The 22,470-nt window shown below is 35.5% G+C and overlaps 1 protein-coding gene across 4 annotated transcripts in view; it reads left to right on the plus strand.

The window, feature by feature from the left end:
* The window catches only part of PCMT1 (protein-L-isoaspartate (D-aspartate) O-methyltransferase), a 93,384-nt gene that overhangs the window by 37,821 nt on the left and 33,093 nt on the right, over positions 1-22,470 (plus strand). Inside the window, exon 1 of one of the 4 annotated variants that reach the window (XM_051997930.1) lies at positions 9,019-9,447. The exons of 1 other annotated variant lie outside the window; for it this stretch is intronic. In XM_051997930.1, coding sequence (XP_051853890.1) covers positions 9,207-9,447 — 241 coding nt within the window. In that variant the 5' untranslated portion in view covers positions 9,019-9,206. Of the gene's footprint in view, positions 1-9,018; positions 9,448-22,470 lie in introns of those variants that run through there. 2 more of the 4 variants (XR_007953653.1, XM_051997931.1) reach the window with 2 other exon arrangements.

Here is a 22,470-nt window from a genome sequence, read left to right on the forward strand (position 1 = left end):
AAAGCACAGTTCGCTTACTTGGACTTCCCCTTTTGCTTCAAACTGCTATTTTAACCATCTGGGTTGGACTCTCTTACAAGCATCCTTTGCATTAAAAAGACTGATTTGCTTAATATCCCCTTGCATCTCTCTCCTTTCTTTCTCACCTAATTCTACCCTTTCTCACAACTGCCTAACAGGATCTGTTCCATCCTTTAAGAAACAGAACTGTTGGAGTCTAATGTCCCAACATAAATGAAGAGATATTAATACACTACTTGCTCTTATTTCCTTAAGGCAGTAAAATCAGATGAACCACCTCAGGTTACTGAAAAAACTGGTGAGTTCAACTACTGAGATTAGTCAACAACCTTTGCAAAATTGTGAAGTATGGAAGAAGTCCTGGAGGAATGGAGGATAAATGTTCCTTAATCTTCAAAGGAAATGAAAGGATAGAATCTGCTAAGAGGCTAGCAAACTTGACTTAATAGCTCACATTTATGTAGTGCTTATAGGTTTACAAAATACTTTGCAACTATCTCATTTGAGCCTAACAAAAATCCTCTGAGGTAGCTACCATTACCTCATTATAGTTGAGGAAATTGAGTCAGACAAAGATCAATCACTTATTCAGGGTCACACAGCTACTAAGGCTCTGAGCCTGAATTTGAATTTACATTCTTGTTCCAGAGCTCTATCCATTGTACTATCTAGCTGCCCAGGTGACTTTAACTCCTGACCCAGTTCTAAAATATATTATTGAAAGAAGTGTTGACATGTAAAAAAGAAAGTAGAGACCATAAAAAGCCTGCTTTGATTTATCTAGGTCATTCCACATTAATGACAGTTACCAGACTGGTAAGTCAGAGAAAAGTTATAGATTTCAGCAAAACATACAACAAAGATTCTTATGCTAATCTTATAGACATAGTGGAAATATGAAGAATAATTATATAAGTGAAGTGAATTGGCAACTGTTTTAATAATCCAACAAGAAAAGGGGAGTTATTTATATGTCATTTTTATCACTGAGTTGGATAAAGAGATAGATGGCATGCTTATTATATAATTTGCAGATGGCAGAAAGTTAGAAAAGATAGCTAACAGTGAATGAATCGTCAACATCCAGAGTGGTCTTGATCATCTAGAATATTGAACTTAATCTAAGATGGAATTTAATAGGATAAATGTAAAGACATTTGATATTTAAAAAAAAACAATTTCACAAGTTAAGAGTAGAAGAGGCATAATTAGACATCAATACATCTGCAAGAGATCTGCAAGCTCAGTAAGAGTCAATAGCAGTGTGGCTGCCAAGAAAGCTAATACAATCTCAAGCTTTATAGAGTGGCATAGGATGTAGAACTAGGAAAGTAATAGTCTCACTGTACTCTGCCCTAGCAGACAGCATTAAATGTTCTGGGTGCCACATTTTAGAGTGGACATTAATTAAGATAGAGAGTATTTTGAGGAAAACAGCCAGAGTAATGAAAAACCTTGAGATCACCACACTCCAGAGGTAAAAACTGTGAGGAGGGTTAGTCTGAAGAAGAAAAGATTTAAAGGGATTTTGAAAGCTGTTAACAAATATTTGAAGTGCCATCATGGGGAAAAAGGTTTAAATTTGGTCTTGGTCCCACAGGACAGAATATGCAGCAATGGATAGAAGATGTAAGAGAGGAAAATTTAGACTTGACGTAAGGAGAATCCTCCTAATAAAGTTATATAAAAGTGGATGTAGATAGGAGATATTCCTTGTCCCTTGGAGGTCTCCAAACAAATGGTAATTGAATATGTTCAGAGTGAGAAGGGATTCTCATTCAAGTACAGATTGGATTAAATAATCTCTGAGAATACTATTCTATGGTGCCAATTCCGATGTCTCCATGGAAGCTTTTCTTTTTATAAATTTTCAAGTGAAATTATATACAGAATGTAAATTATTTGTAGTTTCATTTAACACACACATAAATGTGAATGACAGGGCTACTGAAGCTCCTATAGTGACAAAAACATAGCTCTCCCATCCTAATGAAAATAAAAATCCTCAGGAAAAATTAAGTTAAAAAGAAAAACATAGAGATAGAGAGAATGCTTCAATCTGTATGCAGATACAAGCAATTTCTCCTCTGGGTATGGATAGGATTTTTTATCCTGAGTCCTTCAGAGTAGGTGTGGATGATTGTACTACTGAGAATAGCAAAGTCATTTACAGCTGGTCATCCCCAGAACATTGCTATTACTTTGTATACAGTACATTTCACTTAGCTTGGGTTCATGGAAGACTTTTCAGTAAAACCAATTATGAAGGAAGCCAGATTCTAAACAGCAGAGATGAGAAAGAAGAGCATTCCTAGTTTTGAGGTTGAGAGACAGTCATTGCAAAGGCACTGATATAAGAGATGAAGTATGATGCAAAGAACAGTAAGGAAGCTAATTGACTAAATCATAAAATGCATCAAAGGGAATAATGAATTAAAAAAAATTAGATAGAAAAAGACTAGATTGTGAAAAACTTTAAATTCCTGATATATTTGGAGTTTATATTTGGTCCTAGAGATAAGGAAAGGCTGAAGTTTATTAAATGAAGGCAGGAGTGAGAAGATGATATAATCAGACCTGAGCTTTTAAGAAAATCACTTTTGGCATCTATATGGAAGATGGATTCGAGAAGGCAAATATTAGAAGCAGATTTTGAATTAGGAAGTTATTGCAATAATCCACATAAGAGATGATGAAGGCTTGAATTAAAGTGGTAGTTGTATGATTGGAAGAAAGAAGATATACTTGAAAAAAGTTATGATGACTGAAATTAGATCTGGCAAATAATTGTAAATGTGGGAGCAATGAAAGCAAAGATGATACCAACGTTGAGAACTTGGGTGGCTAGAAGGATATTGGGGTACCCTTCTAGCTGGATACTAACTACCTCTCTTCCTATATCCTTATAGTGGTGACTGACTGAGGTGGTTGGGAATATAAAAAGCTCATGATGAATGGATGAATAGGGAGTTATCAGCTACTACCATATTAGTTAAGAAGGGTCACACCATCATTTCTCCCACTGTGACCTCCACAGCCCAAGTCAAGTCCATCTGACCTGCAATTCACCTTATAGGTTTCTGAGCTTTGCTATTTGTCCCATTATTATGTCTGATACCTTTCCATCTATCCTGCAACTGAAAATTCCTTTACCTCTCCTATGTAGACTCTGAAATCTTTGAGAGCAGGGACTGCTTTGCTTTTCTATTTGAATCCTTAGCATTTCGAATAGCGATTGGTATATAGTAAGTGTTTAATAAAAAATACCTTTCCATTTCATAAATAAAAAGACATAGCAATATCTCAGCTTGGATTTCCAATTTCCAGGACCCCCATTGTTCACATTCTTGAGTCTGAATAAAGATTCTACTTTATCTAGAAAAGAAGGAGGAAGGAAAAGGTCCATACTCTAAACGTTGGACCTGCTTCTTAGGGGTACATGGTCTAAAGTGGAGAGCAGTTTTTAGGGCTCCTTTGTCTTTATTTTTTTTTTGTATTTTTTTCATTAAAAATTTTTTTATTGTCTTCAGTAACATGTAAAATAACATTTTTTTTGGTTATACATTCATTTTTTACACATTTCCACATAAATCACATTGGGAGAGAAAAATCAGAACAAAAAGGAAAAACCACAAGGAAAAAAAAAAACAAGGAAAAAAAATTGAACATAGCATGTGTTGATTTACATTCAGTCTCCACAGTTCACTCTCTCAATACTGATGACCTTTACCTCTTTTTTAAAGAAACCAAGAGTTCCAACTATATGCCAATAGAAAACAAAACAATTCCTTTCTAACCACATTTTGTAGCTCAATGCAGAACATCTGCATATGCTCCGGTCTTTCAGTATCCAGAAGTAGGTACCCTAGCATCTTCCATGTAGGGTGGCCATATTCCATGTGGCCATTTTAAGTGGCCTAGGAATGCTTAAAACTCCCATTACAATAGGATAAGATGGTGTGAATCATTTGGGATCTGTATAATATAGAAAAGGGTCCACATTGATGAGATCGTGTATCAGTTAGATTAGTGAAGTATTAAGATACATTGAAAATTGATTCCTTAGGACACCTAAAATTATATAACCTCCAGCATGGTTTTTTTCAGTATATATTTAGTATAGTTCAGTTTTTCTACTCAACTTTATTTTCTTGAGGGGTTTCTATTTTTTCAAATTACATATCAATTACTGTGGTTTGGAAAAGTTCAATATATAATTTCTACTGGAGGCTCTGACAAAACTAGGTTATTAGCTACCAGAACTACTACGTATGATGATGACTACAACTACTGCTACTATTACTGCTACTACTACTACTACTATTACCACTGTTGTTGCTACTGCTATTGTTGCTCCTATTTTAGATACTACAAAAATGTCTCTGAGAGAAAACATGGTATGACAGAGAGAAAACCAGAAGATTTGGATTCAGGTTCTGGCATCTACTGTTTTGTGTTGGCTTAGACAAATCATTTAGCCTCTTAAGTGTTCCAGGCAACTTTCCAAGACTATATTAGTTGTAGAACAGAAGCCTATCTACGTTGAGAGAGGGAATTATACTAAGTTTGCTACATCAATAAAATGACAGTTAAAAAGAAAATTGTGTGCTCTAGACAACATTTGAACATTTTTTCCTTTATTACTTTGTTTTCAGTGTTTAATGTCTCACATGTGATGAGATTACAAAAAGATATTACAAAAAATTTAAGATATTTTCTTTCCCCCCCAATTACATGTTAAAACAATTTTTAAACAGGTTTTTCTTTTTAGAGTTTCAAATTCTATTCCTCCCTTCCTCTTTACCTTCTTCCTCTTCCTAAGATGATCAGCAATTCAATTTGCAATAATGTAAAACATTTCCATGTTAATAATTTCGTACAAGATTTGAATAAAAGAAAAATAATGAAAGTGAAAAATAACATGGTTTAGTCTATATTCAAACAATATCAGTTCTCTCTAATACTTCATTAGTTCTTTGGGATTGTCTTTGGATCATTGTATTGATGAGAACAGCTAAATCATTGACAATTCTTCATCAGATAATATTGTGTTCCTATGTATAATGTTCTCCTGGTTCTGTTCATTTCACTTTCTATTGGTTCATATAAGTCTTTCCATGTTTTACTGAAATCATCCTGCCTATCATTTCTTATAGCATAATAATATTCCATTACAAGTATATACTACAGCTTGTTTGGTCATTCCCCAATTGATGGGCATCCTTTCTTTCTTTTTTTCTTTCTTTCTTTTTCCTTTCTAATTCTTAGCCACTACAAAAAATTGCCATAAATATTTTTATATATGTCTTTGAGATACAGACTTAGCAGGGGTATTGCTGGATAGAAGGTTATGTACACTTTTATAGCTCTTTAGGCATAGTTCCAAATTGCTCTGCAGAATGGTTGGATTAGTTCACAATTTTATCAACAGTGTGTTAGTCTCCTGCTTTTCCCATATCCCTTCTAATATCCTTTTTCCTTTTTTTGTCATATTAGCCAACCTGATAGATGTGAAATGGTACTTCAGAATTGCTTTAATTTGTATTTCTCTAATCAAGAATGATTCAGTGCATTTTTTCATGTCTATATATAGCATTTTTTGTTTGAAAACTACCTGTTCATATCCTTTGACCATTTACCAATTGAAGAATGATGTGTATTTTCAGAATTTAATTTAGACTGAGTAATTTAGATTCAGTTCTCTATATATTTATTTGAGAAATGAAGCCTTTGTCAGAGACTTATTGCAAAATCTTCCCTTCAAGTATTCTATTTTCCTCATAATTTTAGTTGCAATTGTTTAATTGTGCAAAATTTTAAAAAATTTATATATTCAAAATTATCTATTTTGTAATGCCCCCTATCCATTGTTTGGTCATAAACTATTCCCTGCTTTCTTAATTTGCTTATGGTATCACCCTTTATGTGTAAATCATATGTCCATTTTGCCCTTATCTTGGTACATAGTGTGAGATGTTGGTCTATATCTAGTTTCTGCTGTACTATTTTCCAGTTCCCTGCAATTTTTGGGAAATAAGTTTTTGTCCCAAAATCTTGGATTTTTGGGTTTTTCATATAGCAGATTACTATGATCATTTATTGTAATTTGTACCTAATCTATTCTACTGATTCACCACTTAATTTCTTAGCTAGTACCGGAATTGTTTTGATAATTATTGCTTTATTATACAGTTTAAGATTTGATATGGCTATACTGCCTTCTTCCACCTTTTTTTTTCCCATTAACTCCCTTAAAATATATAAACATTAAAAAATTATAAAATTCATCTAGAACAAACCTTTTGTTCTAAATGAATTTTGTAATTTTTTTCTACTCCATAATTTTTTGACAATTTGATTTCTATGGCACTGAATAGGGATTAATTTAGGTAAAATTATCATTTTTATTATATTGGCTCAGACTACCCAGGAACAATTAATATTTTTCCAGTTGTTTAGATCTGATTTTTATTTGTGTGGATTGGTAGTTGTGTTTATATAATTCCTGGGTTTGTATTGGGAAGGAGATTCCCAAGTATCTTATATTATTTACATTATTTTAAATGGAATTTCTTTTACCATCTTTTGCTGCTGGATTATATGTGAATTTTAAAAATACTGATATTTTTAAAGTGTCACTCTACACAACCTTGCTTTCCACCCTACTTAACTGCCTATCTTTTGTCCTCATTCTGTTGAGCTATGATTAATATTATCATTTTTCAACCATCCCAATAGTGTCTTCTTCCTCTGAACATTCATGGTCCCTTCTTTGGCACATATCATATATTGCTTTTATTATTAGTCATCTTCTGGTAATGATGTTTTGTATCACCAACTAGATCATAAACTACTGGAAAGCAAGTTTTCATAGTACCTAGCAGAATGCTATTAAAATTAAGAGATTTTCCTTTTTCTTTTTTTCAGTCTATGATGATGCTGGCAGCTATTTTTCAGTGACTGCTTACTAAGGCAGGGCATGCTAATGTAATCCATCTAGGTCAGCTTTGAAGAGGGTTATCAGGTTCCTGAGAAAGGCCTCTAGAGCTTCTCCAGCTCCCCCCCCCTACACTTCCCCCCCCCCCCCCCCAAGCTGAAAGAACATCTTGTAGCAGCAGATAGGTGTAGTAGAAACCTATTAAATTTACAGAATTCTTCAAATGACAACTGTATTTAATCAACAAATATTCATGAAAAAGCTCTAAATAAGACATTAAATTATTCCTGACATCAGAATTTATTCTGTAGCATAGTGCATTTATATTGCACCTTCATGCTATATATTTTTTTCATTTGTGGTCACAAAATCCCCAAGATTGCAAGTAGGTATTGTTTTCCCTTTATTGCAGATTGGGAAATAGATTTCCAGTCACGTTTCTGCGACTGAGAGAGAGCCAGAAAACTTGATGCTGTTGCAGTGGCAGCATCGTGACTTGCCAAATGCTTACTTGCAGCTATACTTCATTCAAAATTGTTCATTGATTGGGTTCTGAAAGACCACCTTATGGCAACCAACTACAAAGCTGGTTAATAAAAGCTTTGGATGTTGATAGGATGCCACAGGCAGGGTTCCCAGCCAGCTCTGAGCTCATCTATAATAAAGCTGATGACAACAGAGCTAGAGTCCAGACCAATTGTGTAACTTGGGATTCTTAATTTGCTGAAAATGCATGCTTGTCAGGGAGAAAGTAACATACACACATCACAGAATAATGTGGAGTGTTTATTCTTTTGAGGATAGTTGATTTTATTTTTATTGTAGCTTCTGAGCCCACTAGCATAATTTTTTTTTTTTTTGCTTTCAACTTTCTTCCCCAACCCCTCAAACTTTGTTTCCCTATAAACAATTTTAGAATGGTTTAAATAAAAGGATTAGGCAATAATACAAAATTAAGGGTAAAAAGTATTTTTTAATTAACCTGTATGTATGTATGTGTGTGCTTGCCACATTTCTAGGTATAGAGGAAAGAATGGGGCATTTAGTGTCAAAAGACCAAAGTTCAAATTCTAATTCTTTTGTTTACTAGGTGTCCTGTGACCTCTTGGCCAAATCAGAATTATATATCTAGAGCTATAAGAGTCCTTAGAAACCATCTAGTTCAACTCCATTTTACAGATGGGGTGAAAAAAAAAAAGGCCTAAGTCACACACTAAGCAAGAGTTGGACAAGATAGATGATCTTTTGACAGTCCCTTCCATTTCTAATGCTATGAATAAAATTTAGCTTAATTTTGATGAAACGACTACACCACCACCACCAAATCAAACGTTCAAATATAGAATATAATCTTAAACTCTTAGCTAAACAAAAAATTAAATAAGCATTTGTTCTTTGTCCCCCTTCCGACTTGGACGTTCTGCTACCCATGTTTTTAGCAGTTGTTAATGCATGACTTCATATAATTCTCACCCTATTTTTTGCCATGATTCATCTTCTTCATTACAAAAGAAGTTTGAAAGAGGACGGATGACAGGTGTTTTAGGTTGCTGGTGGCGTGTTTGTAAGTCAAGGAGTGTGTATCGAATACAAAGGTGCTCTGGGCCGCCTTCTTTCTCCAGTCTGTAGTTTTAACTAAAGGGCCGTGTCACTTTAAACTAAAAAAAGTAAGTGATGGGCAAACGTGGCTTAAGGGAGACCTTCAAGGATGCCTTTCCCCTTGTCTTTCTCTGGGTTGCAGGCTATTTGGAAGCGAGACGGGGGATCCGGCAATAGTAGCACAGGCAATTCGTGACCTTCGGGCGGTTACAAAATGAGCTGGCGTCCCCCTCCTCCTACCAAGACTGCCTGCGAAGCCCCTACAGCCTCAGGGACAGCGCCCAACTAAAGGACGAGTTGGCCATACATGAGAAAGAGCGTGGCCCCCGAGACGCGCTAGTGGCTGCCCACGACCTCGTTCTCAGCTGCCGGCTTCTGGCTTAGATCGTCCTTAAAATCCCCAGGAAGCGGAACATAGATGTCCCTTTCCTGTCCAGGTTTGGGCCTCTGGACTGGCAGTGGAGGGAGAGCTCATAGCAAAGGCTGGATGCCCCTGAGTCGGCAGTGGGGGCGGCTGTAAAAAAGATAGCGTAGGGCCGCTGAGTCAGGCCGGCTTTTTTTTTTTCTCTTTTGCAGCAGCCGCCGCCACCGCCTCCAGCCCCACCCGAGCGACCCTGCCCCGTCACAGAGCGCATGCGCGCAGTAGGGGATGTCGGGAGCGCGCAGCGGCCCCGGGGGCAGTAGCAGCAGCGGCGGCGGCGGCAGCGGCAGCGCCGGGGACGCGGACGTTGACGGGGCGGTGTCGGTGTGGGAGGTGGTCGAGTTCCTCGCGAAGCTGCTGGGCACCGCCGCCGCGCTGAAGCTGGTTCTCTACGTGTTCCAGGCGTGCCTCGCGATGGCCTGGAAGTCCGGCGGGGCCAATCACTCGGAGCTCATCCAAAATCTCCGCAGTGAGTGCCGCCGTAGCAGCTTTCCTTCGCCCGGGGTCGGGAACCTGGGAAGGGGATAGTCGGGGGAGGGACGTGTCACCGCCTCGCAGGTCTCCGGGGCAGCTGCCGCTCTTTCCCGGCGGCGTGGTTGGGGAAGGCGGTGGCGGCAGTCGCGGCGGGTAGGACAGTTGGTGGCGCCCTCGGAGCCGGGCCACACGCACTTGTAATTCCCTCCCAAGAGACCTGTCACCTGGGGGCGATCGGCGGGCGACAGGAACTGGCTCGAGGCCAGCTGGGGGCGGCCGGCGAAGCGTAGGTGGGAGACCCCCACCCTCCCCAGTTGCCTCAGGCCGGGTGGGGCGCGGAGGTGCGAGCACAGGTGGCGGGGCTGTCAGTCAGAGCAGGCGTTCGGTGTTCTCGGGTCTGGCTGCAGAGGGGCGTGCCTGGGTACTGGGACACGCGGAGTCCGCGCAGAAATGTGGGGAGGTGAAGTATGGGCGGTTTGTGATCCTAGACCTCCTCAGGCCTCCCGGGGCGATGATTTCTTTACCACCCCCACCACACCTTGTTCTCGACCTCCCGCGGCCGCTGGAAGATGCTTCTCTGCCTGATGAGCTCGGAGAGGGAGGCAGACTGGGGAGGTGGCGGTGGGTTGCTATGGAAAGATCAACGAGAAGATACTCGGTCTGATACCCCAATCCATATCACGGGTCGGCTTGGGGGAAAAGGTTCGATTTGGGGAAATGCTGCCACAGCCTCACCGCGATTAGTCTTGCCTATGTTCCACCCAGGATCCATCTTAATTGAAAGACCCGGAGATGAAAAGCTTGCAAATGATCCTGAGATAATTCCTGACCACCTGGGGGGTGCATTCTTGTGCCACAATTTTGATTCTACTGCCTTCTTCCTCTCCCTGCGAGTTTTTTTTTCAGGATTGGTGGTTTTTAAAACAAAAACAAAAAAAGCCCTTTATAATCTGTCTTGAAGGCCAAAAGGATTGTTTCTGGTTACCCAGGTCAGTGATCTTGACACCACTTGTCTGTCAATTCGGCATCCTTTTGGCAGTTAATCACTTTCTGCTTTATAGTGTCTTTGAACTTTTTTCTTATTATTCCTTTGGCTCTGTAATTTAATTGTGAACTTCTTGGGGGAAAGGGGATGGCTTTATAGTCGTTCCACATAGCCTTAATAAAAGTACCTTGTACACATATTATGATACTCAGTAAAAGTTTGCTGATTGGAATATGAAGAACACTTGTGTTTTTCATATTTCAAAGTCTGGCATTTGGGCCGATAGAAACAGGGAAAGCTCTGAATCACTAAAGACCCCAATTGAAAGTTCAGCTTTCACTACTTAGTTACCATTATGACCTTGGTGCACTTCAACTTTAGACTCAGAGTTTTTCCCCCTCTAAATTAAGATAATAGGATTAATAACAATTTTATTATGCATGGCAAATCATTTTGAGCACTTGAGATGTATAAATTATTATAACCTTTTGAGTGGGTTTTATCAAATGAGTTTCAAATATATGGAAATACTTTGCCAAGAGTAAAGTTCTCTGTCAAGGTAAGCTATTAATAGTAATAGAAATTAATGCAAAGAGTTTTAAAAAATTCTCACAAAGTATTTCATTTGAAAGTGAACTAGGTTTCATGGCTATATTGCCTTTAAATGTTTCTTCATTGTGACTTGTACAGATGCTTAGATTTTTAATGTTTCATGCCTTTTTTCTGACACGTAAGAATAATCTAAATGCTTGTTCATGAAGGAGCATGTATTTTTTTAAATGTAAAAGAATTGTAATTAAGTAATAGTGTTCTTTTAGTAAGTTATCTCTGAAGATATTTGGCTGTGTAGGAGATTTGTAATCAATCAGGCTCTTCAGTCTCTTCTTTTAGGCCAAATTTGGGGTTAGCCAAGGCTAGATCTTCTTTCCAATTATTTTGTAATTATCTCCATGTATCTCCTATTAGTTCTTAGATGAAAATTTTAAAGATGCTTTCCTACCTAGTGGCTAGGTAATGTTTAACAGAGAATGTTGGCCTAATGTTTATTATTCTTCATTTTAAAATAAGTGATATAATACTTAAGGAGGAAATTATAAAAGATAAATTGCCTTATCATATTTTGTAACACTTGTGCAACTTTTAAGTTTCAGCCTCTTATTGATGTAATATTTTAACGCCTAAGATGTTATTGCTAAGAGGTTAATAATGAGTTTATACAAGTTTGGGGATGAAAAGAGACCTGTAAGAAAAGATGAAATTGGAACCTTTAACAATTTTTAAAAATTAGATTTTGTTTTGAATTCTATTATTTGTATTTTAAAAAATCTTTATTTAATGTTTTTATTTTGACTTGCAATATAAACATAAAATATTTGTATGTGTATTCATAAGTACCATAACCATATCTTTTTTTGTACATTTTAGTGTTTGGGCCTAGATTGAAGACCATTAGCTATGTATGATTGGGGTGTAGCAGTTGGAAAATACTGTAAATGGAATGATAGTTATTAGCATCTTTTTGTGTAACTACATTATAGAGCAGGTCAGTTGAAGTCAGTAAGCATTTATTAAGAACCAGTTATGTGCAGGGAATTGTATGCTTATTCCAAAGTATTCCAACTTTAGTTACTAGGTAATAATGCCAGACTTGATTCAACCAACTTGAGATGTTTTAAAAATTAATTTCTGTGAAAAAGTCTATATAGAAATGGAGACCATAGTAATGTGTGTAGACAATGTACTTATTGAACATATTTAATGTCAAACAATTGTAACTCAAATCAATTTTTTGATTTACTTATACTTTTATATATACTTTTAATTATACTAATAGCTAAGTATCTCTAGCTATTTGGGACATAAGCCAATAAAATAAAAGTAATGTACTTTTGAACTAAAATACTACTATCCATTGACTACCAGACTCACAACTTAGGTGTCACCCTCAATTTCTCACTTAACCACCAGCTCTATCCAATCTTTTGACAAGACCTACTTATATATAAAAAGTAAAGCAAACATACAAATGAAGGTTAATCTTATACTCTTATATTTAATGGTAAATTTGGTGATGGAAGAAGTTTGCATAAATTATATAAGGGGGAATAAATCTATACTGTTTAGTAACCTAAGCTTATTAGATGTAATGTAATAAACAGTGGATTAGGAACCAGAAAACCCTGGTTTCTAGCACTGACTTCCACTTAAACAAGGTATGTCATTTTATAAAATGAAAGAGATATAAACCAGAGGATATCTTAAATTTTTTTCCAGTTCTGAATAGCTTGGGATTCTTTAATAATGCAGCCTTTTAAAACACTGCCTTACAAAGCAAGAGATGTAAGGGGAAAAATTTTTACTATTGTAGTATTAAATTAGGCTAAATGCTACTATTTAAAATAAGAATATCTAAATTACTTTAACTAGAGAACAGTTGATTGCATTTTTTTTGTTTTTTTTTTTTTAAGCAGCTAAAATTGTCAGTCAGTGAACATTTATTAAATGCATACCTTGTCCAGATACTTAGCTAATCTCTGGGGTTAGATACAAAAAGGAGGTAAAAGATTAAGGAAGATAGCAGGCAGAGATGAAGAGGAAATGCTTTTCAGGCATGAAGGGATAGCAAAAGATAATGCCTAGAACCAAGAAAATGCAGTGTCTTGATAATGGAACAGCAAGGAAGTGAGTGTCACTGGATTAAAAGGTATATGTGGTTAGGGAGATATGAGAAAACTGGAAAGGGCAAGGTTAAGAAGGGCTTTGAGGTTAAACAGAATTTTTTCTGTATTTGGTCCTGGAAGCAATGGGCAATCACTGGGGAGTTTATTAAGTAAGTGAAGGACGTGGTTGGATCTGTGCTTTAGGGAGGTGTTAGATTGTAGTGGGGAGACTTGAGACAGGTAAATTCACCAGCAGGCTGTTTTCAGTGTGAAATGAATGAGGGTTGGTATGACCCTGGGTGGTATCAGAGGAGAAAAGTGGACAGATTTGAGAGATATTGAAAAAATGAAATAAGTAGGTCTTGTCAAAAGATTGGATGGAGCTGGTGGTAAGTGAGAAATTGAGGGTGACACCTAAGTTGTGAGTCTGGTAGTCAATGGAAAGTAGTATTTTAGTTCAAAAGTACATTACTTTTATTTTATTGGCTTATGTCCCAAATAGCTAATGAGATACTTAGCTATTAGTGTAATTAAACTGAGGTCTTATCTAGAATTCAGAAAGATGCCTTCCCATTTTATTTAATTTCTAGTGAAACTTTTATGGTTATTCACTTGTCAACCATGCTTTATAGTGCTTTTAATATTTAGATAAGATTAATTTTTTGCAATTTAATATTAATTTCTAATTGCCAAATTGTGTTTCGTTTTTTTGGCTGCATTAATTAAAATGATCAGGTTTATATTCTCCACTGTCCTTTGTCTTAGTTATACTGTATTTAGAGTGCTGGATTTATTTGAGATAGTATGGTGGTGTGAATGAGTGCACTGACCTTTTAAGAAACCTAGATTTAACTTATAATAGTTGGATGACAGAGACAAGTAAGTTAATCTACCTCTGTTTCCTCATATGTAAAATAAGGAGCTATCTAGAATTTATTTTATTTCTTTTAGATCATAAATATTTAATGAATATTCTAGAAACTAGTTATAATGCAGTTTTCATTTTAAAACTCTTTGGCTTTAAAAAAAATTTAATTTTTAGTTCCAAATTAGTCTTTTTTCCTCTGCCACCCATTGAGAAGACAGGAAAAACAAAACATCACAAATATATATGCAATACAAATTTCCATAGCTATCTATAGAATTTATATTGTGAAGCTCAAGAGACTGCATGTAAAATCTTTTGCAAACTATAAAATATGAGTATCAGTGGTTTTCTTAGATAACATATTCTATCTTTCTGACTCAGTGTCTCTTGCTGGATCATCATCATTGTCTCCAATTTGTTTCTCCTCTTTCCACACTATTCTTTCAGGTGATATCAGCTCCCATGAGTTCAGTTGTCACCTTTATGCAAATGACTCCCTTTATGTCCAGACTCAGTCTTTCTCCTGAAATCCAGCTGTGTATCATCACTTTTCTATTGGACTCTCCAACTGCATGCATGTTCCTTAGGTATCTCAGATTCAACATACTCAAAACAATTCATTATTCTCCTCCAAATCTTAGCAACCCTGTTTTTATGATCATCCTTATCCAGATTAACAATCTTTGGAGCCATCTTCAATGAACCTTCATCCTCATATATTAAATTGTCAAGTTTTGTTGATTCTATTGTATTTCTCATCCATTTAATCATACAGCCATCACCTGAGTTCAAGATTGTTGCAGTACTTGATCTAGTTTCTTCTCCTCAGCCTATCATTTCTGTGCTGCATAAAGTACAAATCTGATCTTGCCATACCCCTGCTCAAACTGTTCCATGGGTTTGTCCTTATTCTGGGATCAATGGAAATATTGCAGTGGGTTTGTAAAGTTTCATGGGGGAGAAGGGGGGAATTACATCATTATTTTTGCTAATTTCTAATTGAAATTTAGCATTTCCTTCAATATTATTCTGAGATGCCCATTGGCTTCACCAGATTGTCAAAGGAAAAGAACCTCTGCTTAGGAATGAAATAAACCCTAAGCTCTTTTTGGCTTGTACTCTTTTTCAGTCTGGTCCCAGCTTACCTTTTCAAACACATTTCAGATTACTCTCTTTCATACACTCAGTTACACCAAACTTGATATTATTTTAAAATAAAATTTTTGTAAAAAGCTACATAGGAAACATACAACTAGAATAATAAGAAAATAGATTGCTTAGATAATTTGATAACATTAATTTCAAACAATTTGAACTTGCCTGATTCAGACCATATAAATGCAGGGTGAAGTACCCTACACTGTTTCTTGTATACAACATTCCTCTTTCCTTAATTTGCTCCATTGCTGGAATATATTTCCTTCTCTTGGCCACCTCATAGAATACTTAACTTTATTAAAACCCAGTATAAGTGCCATTTTCTTCTGGAGGTTTACCCTAATTTTTTCTCCCACTTTACTAGGCACCAAGGCCCTTTATTATCCTCCCCCAGAAGCTTTCTTGTATATATATTTTTTAATATCATTTCCTCTGCTCTCATAGAACGTAGGCTCCTTGAGAGTAGTCTTGTTTCATTTTTGTATATGTTTTCTCTAGTGCCTGGAACAGTGTCTGGCAATAGCATGTCTGTAATTCCTTTGTTGAATGGAAGTAAGAGGAATTACAAAGGCCCCAAAATTTCTACTTGGGAGACTAAAATGGGAGCCAGGTGAAGATCAGTCCCAGACAGGAAGGTGAGAGGGGAGGGGTGGTTAATAGGACTTCTATGGAGCAAGGAAGGCAATTGCTCTGCATAGCTGACTAGAGTCAATCAGTTCACAAGCATTTAGTAAACCATCTTTTATGTCCCAGAGACCTGCAATCCTGAGAAATAGACATTTCCAATCTTGATTAGATACATTAGGATCTTGTTCCTGAGTTCAGGATTTGAGTGCCAGCCAGTCAGAGGAAGAAGGTAGGCATCCATCATCAGGATGAGAAAAGCTTAATCTGTATCCTAACTGGTGCCCATTCACTTCAGTCGTCTTTTTACCTCTTGCTCTGCCAGTTGTACACCTCCTTGTCCCATGTGCTTCATCTGCTTACTATTTCCATGCCTTTTCTATGTATCTCTTCTTGTTTCTTCTTCCTAATCCTTGAATAAATTATTTACCTTTACTTTCTAAATACCTTTTCTTCCTTCAAAGCTCAGTTCACATGTTATTTGAGGAGTAGAGACTATTTTATTTTAATGTCTATCCCTAGCACAATGCTTTGTACAATAGATGTTTAATAAATGTTCATTGTAGGTAATAATAGATTTTTTTAAAAAAAAAGACTTGTTTTTAGTGAAAAGGCCTCTAATGTTTCCTCAGGGCATATAAAGCAATCTCCTGATTGATTAATGCATTTTAGAAGATTTTTGATCAAAATGGCCAAACTTAAAAAAAAAAAAGTTTTGAATCAAATAAAGAGGTAAGTTAGCTTTACAAGGAAAACCCATTTAATTGTTCAAATTGCTTTGATTTTATTGTGCTTGAATAACTCATGGAGTTTATTCTCCTTCCTGCCTATTTTATGCTTCCTGGTAGTAAGTTAATCTCTCACTAGAAAGATTTGTCTTTTTTTTTTTTTAATAGCTTTTCATTTTTTTCTAAAATATGTCAAAATAGATTTGTGTGGGTTTTTTTTTTAATAGCTTTTATTTTAAAAATATATGCAAAGATAGTTTTCAACATTTACCACAGCAAAACCAGATTTTTCTTTCTCCATTCCCCTCATTGCCCTCCCCTGGAGTAATCCAATATCTGTTAAACGTGCAATTCTTTTAAACATATTTTCATATTTTTCATGCTGTGCAAGAAAATTCACATCTAAAGGAAAAAAAATACAAGAAGGAAAGAAAAATAAACAACAATAACAAAAGTGAAAATATTGTGATTTGATCCACATTCCCCCATAATTCTCTCGATGAGGATGTCTCTTTCCATCACAAGTCTATTGAAATTGCCTTAAATCACCTTGTTGAAAAGAACCATTCTATCACAAGTGATCATCACATAATCTTATTGTCGCTGTGTACAGTGGTTCTCTTTGTTCTGCTCATTTCACTTAGCATCAGTTCATGTAAGCCTCTCTAGACCGCTTTGAAATCATCCTGTTGTTTGTTTTTTATAGAACAATAGTATTCCATAACATTCATATACCATAACTTACTTAGCCATTCCCCAACTGATGGGCATCCACTCAGTTTACAATTCCTTGTCACTGCAAAAAGAGTTGCTACAAACATTTTTGCACATGGGGGTCCTTTTCCCTTTTTTATTATCTCTTTGGGATATAGGCCCAGTAGAAACACTGCTGGGTCAAAGGGTAATGCAAGTTTGACAGCCCTTTTTGTGTGGTTCCAAATTGCTCTCCAGAATGGTTGGATCAGTTTAGAACTTCACCAATAATGTATTAGAGTTCCTGTATTCCCACATCTCCTCCAACTTTTGTCATCGTTTCCTGTCATTTTAGCCAATCTGAGAAGTGTGAAGTGGTACCTCTGAGTTGTCTTTACTTTGCATTTCTCTAATCAATAGTGATTTTAGGGCATTTTTTTTTCATATGACTAGAAATTAATTTCTTTGAAAATTGTCCTTTGATCATTTATCAATTGAAGAATGGCTTGTATTCTTATAAATTTGAGTCAACAGAAATAATGTAAAAAAAATTTTCCCACCTTTCTGCTTCTCTTCTAATCTTGACTGCACTGGTTTATTTTGTACAAAAACTTTTTAATATAGCCCAAATTATTCATTTTGCATTTCATAATGTTTTCTAATTCTTGTTTGGCCACAAATTCATGTGTTTATTTTTTCTACACTACACAAAATTGGGATTTTATTCTGAAATTGAAGAAGTAGCCAAAAATTTTTGCTACCTTAACTTTAATGATAATAGTAATAACTAGCATTTATTTAGGGTTTACTATGTACCAGGCATTGTGCTTAATCATGTTATAAATATCGTCTCATTTGATCCTCATAACAACCCTGAGATGTAGTTACTATTAAGGTGACTTGCCCAAGGGCCTGCATCTAGTAAATGACTGAAGTTGGTTTTGAACTGATTTTTATGACTCTAGGCCTAGCACTTAATTCACTGTGATACTTAATTAGGTTTTTGGCAGCATCATAATAGCTTATATTTGTCTGATATTTTATAATTAATGTCCATGAAATGATAGAACAAATAATATCTTTATTGTATAGATGGGGAAATTGAGGCTCAAGCGTGTTTAAGACTTTTCTTTCTAGTGAGTGTATACTACCATGCTTATGTTTCTGGTGCTCATTTGAGTTTTTTTCCTTTAATATTCTTAAAACACATTTTATTTGAAAATTGTATGCACTTAAGCAACATAACATTTAAGTAGCAAAATAAGTAATGATGTGAAATAAAATGCCTGTACTATATTGCCATGTTAAAAAAATATCATTTGCTTGGAATTATGAAGTGGCATTTATTACATGATAAGGGTACAAGAACTTTTTTACCCACTCATATCCTTTTTTTAAAAAAAATTGATTAAATTATAAGAGTGGGGGAGTGCTTTAGTAACTTAATCTGGTTTTTAAATTTGATAAAGTCTGTCATACTATTCTTGAGTACAAAATGAAGAGACATAGGCCAGATGATAGGCATAGGTAGGTAATTCAACATTGTTGGAGTTTGTATGTGTTGGAGTACCAAATATAAAAGGTAGTAAAATACCAAACTGGAGTACCAAATATAAAAGGTTCCATATCAGCTTGAAAAGGTCTCTTATAATGTCTTAAGGAGCTCTCCTTTGTCCTGTGCTTCTCCCTCCCCTTTTTAACATTTTTCTTTTTTTTCCTAGTTATACATCTACATTAATTTTTTAAAATACACATTTCTTTATGAATCAGGTTGGGAGAGAAAAATCAGAACCAAAGGAAAAAACACAAGAGAGGAAACAAACAAAAAAAAGAAAAAATGAAAATAGTATGTGCTGGTATATTCAGCCTCCATGTTGCTTTTACAAATTCAGTCTCCAGGTCCTGTGCTAACATATTTTGTTATCAGTGACTTGAATAATGAGATAACATGTTTTGTCAAATTTGCTTAATGCAAAATTGGGAATGATAATTGGATAAATTGGATAACAGAATAAGGATTTAAATGCAGTTTAGAACAGTGATCCAAATCTAGTAAAAATGAAACTATTAATAACTATTTCAGCCATTTAACTTGTTTTGAAAACAATCTGAGCATCTATGATTAGGCCCATGTACTGTATCTCTATTCTATTTAGTTACATTTTAGTAGGGATGAGTATAAACTCTTAGACTTCTGAAGTTTTTATTTTTTTAATTCTAAGATGAAGATGGGACATGCAGAACTAGAAAAAACACTTCCGTCTTAAAAGATCTGTTGATTTTGGTGTGCTTGCAAGCTTATTGTCTCAGTTGATATTTCAGCCCAAAGTGCAAATTTGACTTTGAACTGCATTGAGAAAGGATGGTATCCAGGACCCAGGAAGTAATAATAGTAGTTCTTTTTACTTCCATGGATAGATTACTTCTAAAATAGTATTCCATTCTAGGCTTCATATTTTTGGGAGGGACATGATGTAGAAAGTGCCTAGAGAGAGGGGTGTTAAGGATGGTGAAAGGCTTGAAAAGAATACCATATGGAGATCAATCTAAGGATTTGGGTATATTAAACCTGGAGAAGAGAAGACTTGGCTATGAATCTGTTTTTAAGGTAATTGGAAACAATTCATGTGGAAGAAGGATTAGTTGGGACTATGGGTCTCAACCCCTTACAGGTTCATTTAACTGAATGGTGGGGAATCATGAAAAATTTGGCTACAGTATTTTATATCAAATATTCTACCAAGATTTTATTCTTTATGTAAAAATAAACAAGCCTCTCATTAGTATGCAAATTTGCTTTAATCTTTAATAAATAATAAAATTTATGTATAGCAACTGTTTTAAAATGAATACATTAAAATGATTTATTATCAGTAAATGTGTGATTTGTATCCTATTTTATATACATATACACATAGGCTCAAGTAGAAAAAGTTTAAGAAACCCTTCCCTAGAGCAAAGATTCCTAACTTTTGTCATTCTTTTTGCCCTTTAGTTTTGTAGACCTTCTATTCTGTATGGAAATGAATTTTAAAGTTTATTGTTCATCAGCATATAAAAATAAGAGATTAATTTTTATTTAGTAGATACCGGGTTTTCCTCCATCAACAATACTACTTTTGGAATATTTTGATAGGCTAAAATAGTTATTTACCAAATACTTCCCATATCCTCTTGACTAGTTTCTAGTACCTGATTGTAGTGTTCCACCTTGGGAATTCTTTCCCTAGAGGATACTATTAGAATCTAATAGGTTGAAGTTGTGAAGAAGCAATGAAATGCAGGTTTCTGGGGATATGTGTAATTTATTATGCACTTTAAAATACATATCTAAATATTGGTGTAGTAATTATAACTACATTTAAAATAGTGTCTTAAAGTTTACAAAGTATTCTACATATATGGTTTCTTTGCTGTTAGAAGCAGATATGTAATTGATGCCTAATGAATTAATTGATCCTTATTTTATTTTATTTTCAAAATTATATTTTCGTATTTTCACCAAAGCTGGAAATTCGTTCATGAACCTAATCCTACTTCAATTGGCATGGGAGTTTTGACTTGCTCCTTTTCTGGGATGATCCCATTTTTGGGATGCCTATTAGGCACCTTGTTGGTTTGGGAGATACTTCCAAAGCCCTGACTAACAAACTTTAGTCCATTGGCACTCACAACTCCTGTGCTCTGTTGCTCTGACCAGCCTCAGGTTTCCTAGTAGCAGGAGTGTCCTACTTACTGTGCCACCATACCCAGTTTGTTTGTTTTATATTGTAACAAGTGAGAAATGAGTGAAAGAAATGATTCAAAATGATATTGGGGATGTGAGTGGAATGTTCATCCAACCTTTCCAATTTTAAAATTTGTATGCCTAAAATCTATATTCACTGGGTTTCTTAATTTTCTTTAGGTGGAGAAAATACTTTCTTTGTTCTTCTATCCATCTCTCCATGACTGTCTTATCAGTGAAGAAAATCTAATGTTCTAAAACTAAAGCCATTTATTTTCTCCCTTTATCATTTGCTTCTCAACTTTCTCTTTACTACTAGTTTTTGGGCTGTTTGGCTGACCTATGCTCACAACATTTGAACTTTGATTCTTTTCTTCACAACCTGTTTCCCTGTTATTCTTTCACATAGCCTCTACTCTCCATAATATTAAAAAACAAGAAAGCATTTAAAATTATAATCAAGGCTCAGTGACAACAGAAAAGACAATAAAATTACAAAGCAGTTGTAGGATGGGCATGGCAGATAGTTTTTTTTAAGGGTTTGGGAGAAGGATTCTCAATAACAAAGAAATCATAGGTCTAGACTTTTTAAAAAAGAAAGAAAAAAGATCATTTCACTTCCCTGCTCAAAATTCTTTTCCCTGTAAGAAGGCTTTTAAATTTTCCCCTTGTTAAGTGGATGTATAGGATATAGGAGTGTAATTAATAGGGCTCACCTTGGAGTCAGAAGATCTGAGTTTTAAGTCCTTTCCCTTTCCATGGGCAAGTCTAACCTCTTAACCTCTTGCCCTGGAGAATTCTTTGTAAGACTTAGTTACCCATTTGTATTAATGAAGAGAAACACTGGGTCACATTGATGAAATTTAGGTTTTGATTTTTAAAAATTGAGTTTAAATGCTTAAGCATATGATTCAAGACTTTGTAGTTTTTGTTTTGTTTTTAATTTCCTGTAATGCAAATTTACACTACAAATATGTATGTGTATATGCCTATGTTTTAACTTATGACCTTTTCCTGTGCTTTTTTTTTGGGGGGGTGGGGGGTGGGAGATGTATCAAAAAGATGTATTGACCTGGTATCAAGTCAATAGATAGAAAATTTAGTGACTTTTGTAGGTGGTGATGACAATTGCAAATTGCTTTGCAGAATAGCAATATCATGTCACAGTTCCATTAATAGTGCATTGTTATAACCCCCCCCCAATCCCTCTAATATTTGTTGGTTTCCTTTTTTCCCCCCAAGTTTTGCTGTCCTCATAATTAAGAGATGGAAGCTCAGTCATTTAAATTTGCATTTCTTCTTGTGATTTGGAACTTTTTTTTTTTGGTTGATTATTACTTAATTTTCATCTATTTGAGAACTTGCCTCTTCATATCTCTTGAACTCCTTATTATGACTCCTTATATATTTGCATCTGCTTCCTGTCTGTCTTGTTTGGAAAAGCCCTGCTGCCAAAAGCTTTTTTTACTATTTACTCTTAGCACTTCTTTCCCTCCGTTTTCTCACCTTTAGAAAGAAGATAGTGATGAGAGAGAAGGTTAGTATTCAACATCATTGACTCTTATTCCAAAGGTT

The sequence above is a fragment of the Antechinus flavipes genome, chromosome 4, assembly GCF_016432865.1.
Source record: "Antechinus flavipes isolate AdamAnt ecotype Samford, QLD, Australia chromosome 4, AdamAnt_v2, whole genome shotgun sequence".
In the NCBI taxonomy this organism is placed as follows: domain Eukaryota; kingdom Metazoa; phylum Chordata; class Mammalia; order Dasyuromorphia; family Dasyuridae; genus Antechinus; species Antechinus flavipes.